Source organism: Poecilia latipinna, unplaced genomic scaffold (genome assembly GCF_001443285.1).
Source record: "Poecilia latipinna isolate Pla-1442-1.1 unplaced genomic scaffold, P_latipinna-1.0 Scaffold1550, whole genome shotgun sequence".
Lineage (NCBI taxonomy): Eukaryota > Metazoa > Chordata > Actinopteri > Cyprinodontiformes > Poeciliidae > Poecilia > Poecilia latipinna.
In genome coordinates, this window is record NW_015114166.1 from 1703 (window position 1) to 13668 (window position 11966).

General features: G+C 37.3%; 1 protein-coding gene across 1 annotated transcript; it reads right to left on the reverse strand.

Moving 5' to 3' along the window:
* Positions 1–561: 561 nt before the first annotated feature.
* Positions 562–11344, reverse strand: LOC106963565 (attractin-like; the record flags this gene model as incomplete). The annotated part of the gene is made up of 2 exons (XM_015058553.1): positions 10845–11344; positions 562–645 (listed from the first exon to the last, which is right to left on the reverse strand). Coding segments are annotated over exons 1-2 (329 nt in total), but the record flags the coding sequence as incomplete, so codon positions are not given.
* Positions 11345–11966: the final 622 nt, after the last annotated feature.

Here is an 11966-nt window from a genome sequence, read left to right on the forward strand (position 1 = left end):
TTCTACCCTGAAGATATATTCTTGAAAACACAGTTTGTGATTTATGAAACCTTGTTTTCCATTTGTGAAAACAAAAAGTACCCTCTACTGCAGGGATAGTAATCCATTTTAGTTTTAGTCTTCAATGCAGCTTCAATGTTGAGGATCAAGAAAAAGAAAATTAAAGATGTTTTCAACTCTAATTGTAGCAAAAGATATTTCTGGAGGCCTCAATCCAAATGCATGCCACATTTGCTGATATTTTTTGGAAAACAGTTTGAAAACTATCATTTCCTGTGGCAAAAAACCCCTCCAACCCCTCGCTCACTCTTCTGTTTTGGATGTTTTGTTATTACACAAAAACCCTGGATTGGCTTGTGTTATTCCTTCTCATACTTCTGCTGTGGTGGAAGCTGAAATGTACAATGTAATTGTAACTTGCCTTTCCAAATAAAAAATTTAAATACAAATTAAATTTTTTTTTTTTTTAAAAAGTCAAAAAAAAAAGTTAAAATGATACGAGTATTTTATTTAGGCACTGTGGCTGCTGGCCTAATGATGGTGAGTTTGCACTGTACTTACTGTCCCTCGATAAGCCAGGTACACTTGGTCTTGTACTGATAGTTTCCTGGGCCGTCAGTCAGGTAACCGGACGGTCCTGTGAGCCTGGAGGAGAAATGAGACAGAAAAAAAGAATACATTTAAATCCATAAATAGACTTTTAAAATAAAAATAAATAAAATAAAAACCTGATCAAAGTTTATGTATACGAGTTGTTTGACCAACTGCGGCTTACTAGGTTTTTTTTCCCTCCACTTTTTCCAGTTTTCTTATGTATTTATTTTTGATTAATGAATTTATTTTCATTAATTTGTGTACGCGTTTAGTTTTATCCATGCCACTTGGAAGTGGGTCAGAAGGTAAAACCTCTAAGAATTAAAAAACAAAAAAAATACTGCATGAATTAAACTACTTTATAGAGACAGTATAATGCATTTTGTAGTACAATCGACCACATTACTAAAGTTGTTATGAATATGCTGTGTATATCAAATATGACTTAAAACAAATGTGACTTTGTAATTTAGCACCTTAAAATTGGGCCTCTGTCTCTTTAAGAAGCTCCTGCTCTTTCTGAAGCTCCACCTTCAGGAAGTCATCACAACATGGCTCCTCTATTAACTCTTAAACAACATTTTTACCAACGTTGCACTGAGAAGTAGCTCCCATAATCAGCTCAGCAGATGTGCAGTCCCACCAGGTGTTTGCTAATTGCTGCTGGCTAGTCTGAAGGAGACAAGCGGGGGAGGGCCAAAAGCTCAGCTCAGAGGAGGAGCTACGTCTTGAAGGCGGAGCTAGAACCACCCAGGTGTTTTGCAAAGCTGAATGGTTGCCATGGAAATTAAAGAACTTCTCAAACATGGACAAAAGAATCAAGGCAACATTCAGGTATGTTTTTTTAATGAGGGGATAACTTAATATGATGTAAAGCTCAACAATGTCCATTTTATATGATACTAAAAGTAATAAAATTGTATAATAAGAAAAATGTATAACCAAAAGCTACAAATAGTTCCACATTTCAACAATTGTGCATATCGTGTCACATTACAGCATTAAAAAACCTCAAAACAAACCAAAAAAGAAAACCAAACAAACTTTGCACTGTTGCACAAGAGTTGGCCAGCAGATTAGTGAGTTCAGGTAAACACCAACTTCTGCTGCCACACGTCACTTCAGGTAGTGGATGAGTGAGCCACAGAGTGAGTAAAGATGATTAAACCTCACGGCAAATTACAGGAGGCCATGACACAAACGCTGGTAATTGTACAGTACGGTCTGTTGTTGCCAGCAGAGGGAAGCTCGCCCACTCTGGGGAGCGAGAGAGCGTAATCATTAACGACAGCGAGCCCGCCGACGCGCCCCAGACCGTTGTTTTCCACAACAGTCTCACCTTAAAGTCTGCAGAGACGGCCGAGCCGAGAACACACATCGACTGCCGAACGGAGTGACTCGGCCCAAAGATTACACCTCCAGCCTCAAGAAACCTCAGAAACCAGATGTTATTCTGACAGATCTTGCAAGATTTAGAGGATATGCTTCTGGAAACCAAAGAAACTTTGATAGTTCTAGCCATGTGTGGTGAAAGATTACTTTATTCATATCTAGGCAACAAGTGCACTGCAACCTCTTGTTTGTGAAAGGTTTCCTAAGGCCACAAAGGGACAGGTCAACAGTAGCAGGCAGTTGTTTAGGTTGGGAGGCTCAAAGTCCATTGGCAAGGGTGTTTTTAAGAGAATGCCAAACATATGACAGCACTGCACTACAGGCTACCATGCTGTATCTTGTGACAAACATTGTAGATGTAATCTTAAAAAAAGGAGGAGTTGAATTCCAAGAAAATCTCAGAAATTTTATGAGATTAATCAGAATTTTGGGGGTTTTTTCTCTGAATTTTCTCCTTTTTTGTGGTTGTAGTATCTGCAGTACTTATAAGAAGGCCTGTCACCATAATAAACTTAGTCAGGCGTCCCAGAAATTATTGCAATAAACGATAATATTGTCATTTTGAGGTCATTTTCAGTTAGTGATTATAATAATGGCTCATTAGTGTAAGTACACCCAATCAAAAAATAAGAAAAGATTTAAAGAACATCTAACACTGTAACTGGAAAACATCTTAAATCTCCAAAATAAAAACAATTAAAATGGATTATTGAAACTGTGTTTCCAAAAATAATAATCATTCACTCAGAACAAGGAAAACACGCAAAAGTGATTTCCTAATGTTTCTCAAAATTTCAGCTGTTGTCCAAATGGAAATGATCACACATAAGAAAATAAATCTTAAATGAAGGCAGAGAGAACAAAATCCTGCTGAAGGCTTGAGTTGGTATCACAGGTTCACAGCTTACCAACTGCTTTGAGAGAGCAGGTAAAGATGTGAGTATCAGTTCAGCGGTTAGCCGGTAATCACAGCTCTCAGGGGCATACAGGGACTCCCAGCTCGCAGACAAGCTGAGCTCCTTCAAACAAAAAGCGGCTTCAGACACTCCTGATCCCAATGTGCCACCCAGCAGCAAGCACACAGCTTCTTTAACACTGTTCTTGTCACTTATTTTAAAAAACACAATCTCTACTGACACAGATTGCTCAACAATACATGCCGTTCCAGTCTACCTTCTCCACATTTTGATACATTAAAAGGACTGTACCCAGTAAATATTGGGGAATTTATACAATACTGGATGATGCCATCAGTTGCTAGCAGACGCTGCTAATCCACTTCATTTGCTTTTGTCAGATGGTTTGAACTTTCTCCTTTGGTCTATCAATCCATGAAGCTTCTTTTACCATTTGACGTAAATTTTACATCCATAAAACCAAATTAAAATCAATTTACGTTTATCATGAAAAATAATAGGGGTGCACCAGTTGGAGTTTTCAGGCCTGACCTGCCAATTCTGATTTCGGTCAGAAACCGATTTTTCTTGTCAACAGAAGTGGACCGTGGCTGATTTTCAGACCTGTGCGACAGTAAATGAGACTGGTTGCTCAGACAAGTATCGTCCAATTGCTGATTTCCCAAAGTCAAGGAAATAGGGAAGAATTTAGCTGTGCACTGCACGACTAAATAAAAGAAAGAAAAAAAAAATCTAAAAACGTTCAATGAACATTATGATTTTGATAAGTACTAAAGCTAACCAGAAAAAAAATTATGAAACCTGTTTTATCTGCTTTCACTTTACATCAATAAAACAAAACAACCACAATTGTAATCGGTACACAAAATCTGATATGACAGCAATTAAACTGTTTGTCGACTCATCAGCTTTGGCTGACCCACTTAACTTTAACTGAGTCAGCTAACCAATACATCATGTACTGCTCTGGATGGGAATAGAGAGGCAGACTGCATAGTAAGCTACAAGCTAGAACTGTAATCCATGGTTAATTATTAGTGAAATGAATTTATTTAGACTAGCAGTTTAAGATCCAGTTGTTTTAGATTAATAAGTTGAGAAAGCACAATTTTCAGATGTCATTATCTCTAACTCAGCATTGGCTTTTTGCAAAATATTTGAAGCATCTTAATCAAACTAACACATGAGGTTAAAATCTTAGACAAATTTAAAACCTCCGTATTACGGCCACGCTGAAATTTTGATGCCAGATGTTAAATGCAGTTCTTACAAACCATCGTATGAAGGTTCAGAATTATAAAAGCCAAGCTTCTAAAGATTTCTGCTAATTAGAAACATTTTAGTGTAACTTTATTTATTTGGAAACGATCTCATCTTTTCATACCATTCACAACTAAAATTTAATCAGAGTTTGGAAATTCAATCATTTCATTTGGTTTTGCCTGGAATGTTCAAAACTTCAATTAGTTTGGGACCGAAAATGAAACTGAAGCATTTGATAGGATTATCAAATGATCAGAAACCAGAAGGTGGTTTCTGATCTGATTTATCATCTGCCGTATCTGAAGTTTCAATCGGATGTCAAGTTCAGCTATATATAATACAGAATGTTTGAGCTTGATGTGAAGTTAGATTACAGAAAACTGTCAAAAAAAATACAAATAAACACATTGGTGCAACTTACAGATATTGTATGCCAACCGTTTTTTTCTTGATAATATTTTCTGGAAAGAAAATACGAATCGCAAATGACCAGCCTCAGCATAACCGAGGCTAATGCTAGCATATCCAAGGCTAATGCTAGCCTATCTGTGCTAACTGACAGCAGAGAAATATAGCAATCCAATAGGTGATCACAGTTTGCATTAAGGATAATGCTAAAGTGTTCTCTTTTTGTCACAATATTTAATAATTCCCTGATGTTAGAATACATTATGATAAGCGTTGCATTTTTCTAAGTTCAAAAAGTTAGCATGCCAACACATCAGTTTCCGTTTGTGTATTATAAGCCTGGCGGGCCGCAAGGATTTACCTGGCAGGCTAAGCATCGTTTGTTTATTTATTTTAAATAGGTTTATTTTATAAACCTGTAACAGTGACGGCAAAGACAGGTTGTGTCGGTAGGTTTCTAGCTGTATGTTCCGCCCCTAACAAAGTCAACCATGAAACCCATCGTTAGCATACATATAGCAGATTAGAACCTCAACCAGGCACCCTGAAACTTTGTTTCTTTGAAGTGCCTTGCAAAAAAACAACATTTTCATAAATGCTACAAACGCAAAACTCTTTCAGCTCATCGCGCTGGTACACAGTTTCACATTAATTACATTAGAAAGCCAAAGAATCAGAGATAGTGTCCGTAAGAGAACACACGTCAGAGGCTTACACTGGCTCTATGTTGCACAGACAAGGACCTTATTCACAAATCTGTCTGTCTGCAAAAGAATAGCGACTCAAGACCTCAATCCGTCTAAACGGAGTACTCTATACAAAACCTTCTCGTACTAATAAAAATGTCATGGTTTGCCCTTGGGAGTGCTTTTTGGCTCCAACCAAGAAGGACAGAGCCGACATCTGTTGCTACAATTTATAATTTAATTTGTTCAGCCTTTGGGTATCAGCATTACAAGCAATAATTATGGCTACAACTTGGAGTAAAAACTAATAAAAGTAACACAGGAAACCATCTAAAGCAGCAAAAATGTATTCCATGAGTCTGGGTTCCTGAGCTTTGTATGGTAGCATTGTCTGTATGCTAAATACAGCCAGACAGCAGGCTCCCCTCTGAAAAACCACCAGTTTTTAAATCAATGCCACTGATAAAACACATAGTGGGGAAAAAAAATACAGAGTTTACCCTTCCACTTGGAGATAATTAGCCTAACTAAAATAGGTATATAATGAACATGGACTGCAAATGTGGCTTGTACCAAATGAATTGGCTGACTTAATCTGATAGACTTTCCATTGGGGAGTGTGTGCCGTGCATTTCTAGGTTCTTATTGGGAATTCGGTCACAATATCAACACTTTAGTGGGTAGGAAGAACTAAAAGTTTCTGAACAGGAGTGAAGGGGAATTTTCATTGATTTTTCCCTACAAAGCACAAACAAAGGTTTTAGAAACAGAAAGTTCAAAATCTGATTTCAGAGCCATAGAGCATCAAGTTCAGATTTTCATATTAAGTCGCTCAGGCCCATTATTATTATTATTTTTTTTTTTTTTTTTTCGAAAACTGGACATTTTAAGGGCCTTGGAAAAATGACCTGACGATTGGAACTGACCAATCCTAATCGGTGATTGGCTGTTCAGGAGATTGGGGGCGGGGAGGGAGCCAATCTTTTTTCAGATCAATGAATGTCTGTACCTAAACTAAGAGGTGCTAGTAACACTCTTCAGTGCGGATGATTAAACTGAGTGATAAAGCTACTGAATTTAATCGAGGTCTTTAAAAATTAAGCGAGGAAGCACAGAAATGTAAGAATTATTCGACAATCAAAAGGTCAGCTGTTTTTTTTTTTAAAGACTGCCAAAGCGAGAGAAAGACCTTAACATCATTGCTCTGTTTTATCTTTTAAAGAGTCTATCTCAAAGTTTATGATGAATTAGGGACATTTGTGGGAAACCCTGCAGATGTAGAGGAACTAGAGGAGCAAGTTTAAAAACAGAGGATGTACAAGTTGTAGGTAACCCTCTAGTTTAGCATTAACACAAACCACCAGAAGTGCTATTAAACCATACATGGAACTCAGTGAGATAAAAGTGAAATTATTTAACTGCAGAGCTGCATAATACCAACTGCTCTCTCCAAACATTAATGTAACCACTGGTGCTAATTTACATGAAATGTATGGTGGACCGTTACAGAAAAGCAATATTAGACTGCTGTATAAACTTTGTATCTATAAATAATAAAATCGATTTTATAGCTTAATCCGATTTTTGGTCTATCATCTTGTTTGATAAGCATGTTTTACAGCTTCTATTTATTTAGACTTTTGATTCAGGTCAACTCTGCCAGAACATTAGGGCCAAGTCGAGATTTCTCTTATTTTTAATTACAAGATTAAAGTCAGAATATTAAAATGATAGTCATATTGACACAAGAATGAATTTGTACAACAATAAAATCTGAATATTATGAGAATAAAATCTCCATAGGACCAGAATAACATCGTAATATTAGGAGAATGAAGTAGTAATTTTAATGAGAACAAAAAATAAAAAAATTAAACGAGGAATGTTGAGAAACTTGTGATATACTTTGCTGTCAGTTTTACAGATAGAGAAATACTTAATCTTTTAACACCTCAGTATTAAATTACTATCAGTAGCAACACTTTGAAACGATTGTGAAAACAACTGAGCCTGTTCTGAAAGAACCACATGGAGAAAGTTGGTCACGTCAGATCTCCAAGTTTATAGTTTTTTAATCTCAAACAACTTTTTTCACTTAATTTTAATGCATTATTCTCTCTTAATTAAACCAATATTTGCCATTGTACAACTCACAATGGCACTGACTGAGACAAAAGACAATTTTAAAAATATTTTCTGTCTCTTGTAAATAGGAAGTCAGACCTGGAATGACAAAATTTGAGATTTTATTTTTGGCCTATATGAACCAGCCCTGCTTGTAGATAAACAAAGGGAATTATGCTGCGACATTTTTTTTATTTTTCCCGCTGGGTTTGTTAGTACAGATTAACAATAAGGTTATGTTTGCATCGTAACCTGTGGAATTTTATCACAGCTTTCAACGACACAGTTAGAGACAGCTTTATTTCTTTAGTTTGCTTCAAATCTACTCTCGACCTTTGATTGTTATGAAAAATACCAATGTCTTTTTGGGTTGTAAATTTTAATTAGCACGCAAAATAAGACATTGAAACTATTCTGTTGCCTTTTAGAGTTCAGAGCGACAAATCTGAATCGGTTTTTGGCAGACCAGCGCTTCACGGATACCAGACATTATAAACTGGTAAATACGATTATGCAGTCAGATGATAAGTGAGAAAATTCTGTTAAAAAAGGGCCACGGATCTAAGATTGTGGTTTACCAAACCCCTCTTGCTGGTGGCCTTGAGCATGTAGAGTTTCAGCCATGTTTCTTTTCTTTTTATTATTATTTTTCTTTGTGTAAGCATCACCAAAGGCAAACCGCTCCGTCCAGTCAGCACCGACCCTCAACAACTGGCTGGGCTTCCTTTTCGCCATCCAACTGCTGAGCCACACACAGCACAACATGGCATGGCTTACACGGGTTCAACTTTACAGCCTAACCGGCTGGCAATGTGCTGAGGCAGCATGACACGAGGTAGCAAATTAAACCTGAGGAAGATGGCGCCTATGCTGAATCGCCACTTAGCCGGTGAAGACGCGCTAACTCGCTGCAAAATCAGGAAGACTGGCTTCCATGTTCGACTCAGTTCAGGGTCCGGAGAAAGTAAACGAGGGGAAGAGCTGATCTCTTACTCTGCTGCTCGTTTGTGTGGAATCGGTGGGATGATGTTCAGAGAGGCACAATGCTGTCCAAAGCAGTCAGTAATATGAATGAAGCTGTCATCAAGTGATGCAGATTATTATTATTTTTTTCCCATCTCAGTGAAACCATAATGTATTTTTTACTGCTCTTAAATAAAAAATAAATAAAATAAAATCAATGTGTTTGCATCCTTGCACAATCATTTGCACCGTTTTATATTTTTTTATTTTTTAGAAATTTATTTAATATCAAAGTAGAAATGCATGGTGTGGTACATTACATTTTTACTCAATTTTAATGAAATTTCCACTTCTGTTTTTCTCCACTGGTATATACTGTATTGTAAATAAGACTGTTTTTTTAAATGCTCAATAAACATGAATATCATGTAAATTTTTGGTGGGAAAGTGAACCGACATTCCTTGGATCATGAGTCTGATTTTTTTCTAAGAACTGCTCAGTATTTTCTCTTACAGTCTTGTACAGTACATTATGATTTGTTATTTTTAATGTGGGTTTTTACATACATTGTTTTTAACACTTTTACAACTTTTTTGTGTGAATTATTATATCTGATGCTGCCTTTACACCTGATTTCCCCTTATTGGGACAATAAAAGGTTGTTTTTAATTTTAAAAACCTTTAGTGATCCCAAAGGAAAGTTAACTCCGCTCTGCTCTACCACGACGACATGAGAGGACGTCAACATGGAGCTGCTGTGTTCCACATCCTACACTGGGGACAGTTTGTGAGCGTTTCCTGTGTTTACGACCACATTATGAACTGTAACTCGCAGCTGTTTCCACACAGCTCAAAGGCTTTATCGTCAAGTAAATATTGTCCAACCTCGACTTACGCTCGCGGGAAACAGAACGCGTATTAGCCTGACGCAATAAATCAATTAATCGCATGATGATGTCAGAACAAGCAAGGTCGTTTCCATTTGTGAAATTGTTTTTCTTTCTACCAAAAAACTGGACGACAAAAGGCTCCAGTCTGGTGTTTTGGTCTCAACTTGTTGTTGTTTTTTTTAGGGCAATTTTGTTTACAGAAACTCCAAGATGCACTTATTCATTTAGGATATTTAACATGTCTTAAATATCCAAATGTTAAATGTTTGTCAGAAATTAAAGTTTATTGATCATCAAGAGGGTGTACTTGCATTATTATACCATTACCGTTATATGACTTCAACAATATCATCGTTTATCGCAATAAATTCAATTTATCGCCCATCTGTTACCATGACAGGCCTAATACGCTCACTCCCTTTAATGTAAAGCCTTTTAAGTATTATGTTTGTGCCTGGAGGTATTCTGAGCATACTTATTTTTCCCTCCAACTTTCTTCAGATGGAAATTGGAAGAAGTCACATCAGTGCCTTGAAAAAGTTTCTCAACTTTTATTTTTTTTACATATAATGTTACAAAGCCAAACTTCAACGCATCTTTTTAAAATGTTATGTGACAGTCCGAGTAATAACCTGACTTAATCAAATAATTTTAAAGAACAAAGGGAAATCGTTTACAAACATTTTTTGTGTATAGATTTAGTCTTAATGAGGCGGCATAATGAGGTGCTTTCTAGACTCATCTTTCTCTGCTGATACAGCTGCCCATCTCTTAGGGAAGATCTCCATCAGCTTTGCACAACTAATAAAAATTTTAAATTTTTGCCTTTTGCAAAAGGAGCGCTTTAATCAGCGCAGCAGTGCTTCTTGGAGATGAAAGCATCATGCAATGAATTGGGAGTTGATGGAAAGACAAATTAAGCCAAATAAAGAGCAAAAAGTCTTACAGAAAGTAAGAGACTTCAGACATATAACCAGACTTGTAAAGAAGAGCTTGGATGCTTGAAAACTGATGTTCAGACTTTCTTCATCCAGACTGAGCTTGAGCTGTTGTGCAAAGAGGAACTGACAAAAATGCTAATGTGTGGATAGACACATTAGCATTACTTCACCCAAAAGATGTGCAGCTGCAACTCCAGTGAAAGATGACTGTGCAGATGTACAGATGTCACGTTAGTCCCCCTGATTTTTATGTAAAAAAAAAAAAAAAACTGATGTTCTTACAGTTTCTTTGCACTTCATAGGTTTATCTCGTTCTGTCACATAAAAGCTTAAAAACATACTCTTGACGTTTGTGGTTGTGATAGTCTAACGTTTTGCTATTTTTAGTACGTTGAATTAACAGCCTACATAAATACTTATCAAAGAAATTTTGATTTAGACTTAAAGAGGACAATATTCAGCGGAGAGCCTTGTTGATGTGCTAAATTGTGTCCAGACAAAGTTACTTTTAAACTAATTTTCTCTCATTTCACATTAGTCCCTGTGTTATAGTGACAGAAGCTGTAGTAGTAGTAGTAGTAAAGTGTTGTGCTATTTCTAACGCAGATCAAACCACCTGAACCGGTCCCAGTGATGGAACCAGCGGTTTGCTGTGCTCGGTGTACCTGAATCGCCCTCCGCAGTGCTGGCATTGGTCCCCAACCCAGCCGGAGAAACACACACAGCTGCCCGTAGCGGTGTTACACTGTCCGTTCATACACGGTTTGTCGCATTCCTTCGCCTCGGTGAAACCCGGCAGCCCGGAGAGCAGCACGACGGCCGAGAGCAGCAGCGCGGTTGTGAGCATCAACAAGCTCCGGCCGGGACCAGAGCAGGAGCCCGAGCAGGCCCACCGCGTCGCCCCGTACATTCTCTCACAAAAGATGGCTGCTTGAGGCAGGCGGTCAGCCGCTTCGGGGGATAACCACCCAGGGAGCTGTCAGTCTGCGGGGGCTCCTTCTTTATCGACGCGGTTGTAGCGTTTCCCTGGAGGTAAAACAGCGGAGGCTCTTCGCTGAAGGAAAGGCTTCGCTGGTTACTTAGTTTCCATCATTTCAGGGACTGTTTCCCAGCGCCGCACCGAGCCGCATATTGACGTCCAGAAGTGACGTTATGGCGACGGAAATGCGCAACGCAGCGTCTGTGGCCTGAAACCCTTATTTTGAAAACAGGTAATTTATCCCGTCTCTTCAGGTTGATAACTCCGCTATGAATCTCGGTGTCATTTCTCACATAATTTTAATTTATTTATTTTAAAGAAAATTACTTATACAATCTTACTTTGCTCCTTTGTACTCCTGCATTGCTCGTTCATATGAACATCATTCACTCTTTCAGACTCATAAGATACAAAGTATGAGATAAAGTCATAATTGATAAGTATTCAAGACTGTGGAATCATCATTTATTTGTGACTCAGTGAATAATATGTCATGTTTATTTTTTTATTTTTCTTTTATTTTGTTTGTTTTTTACCTTTTTTTTTACTATGGACCTTTTTGTGACTGGAATAAAGATTGATTGATTGATTGATTGATTGATTGATTGATTGATTGATTGATTGATTGATTGATTGATTGATTGATCAAAATTATGAGATACAAAGTCATAATTTCGACATTCAACTTAGTAGTTTTGAGATTTTAAAAAAATATATGAAACACATTAAGATTATGCTGGTGATGTTCAATTAAAAAACATGTAGTTGACGTGAATGAGAACTGCATTTTAAATATTTTAGTGAGGAG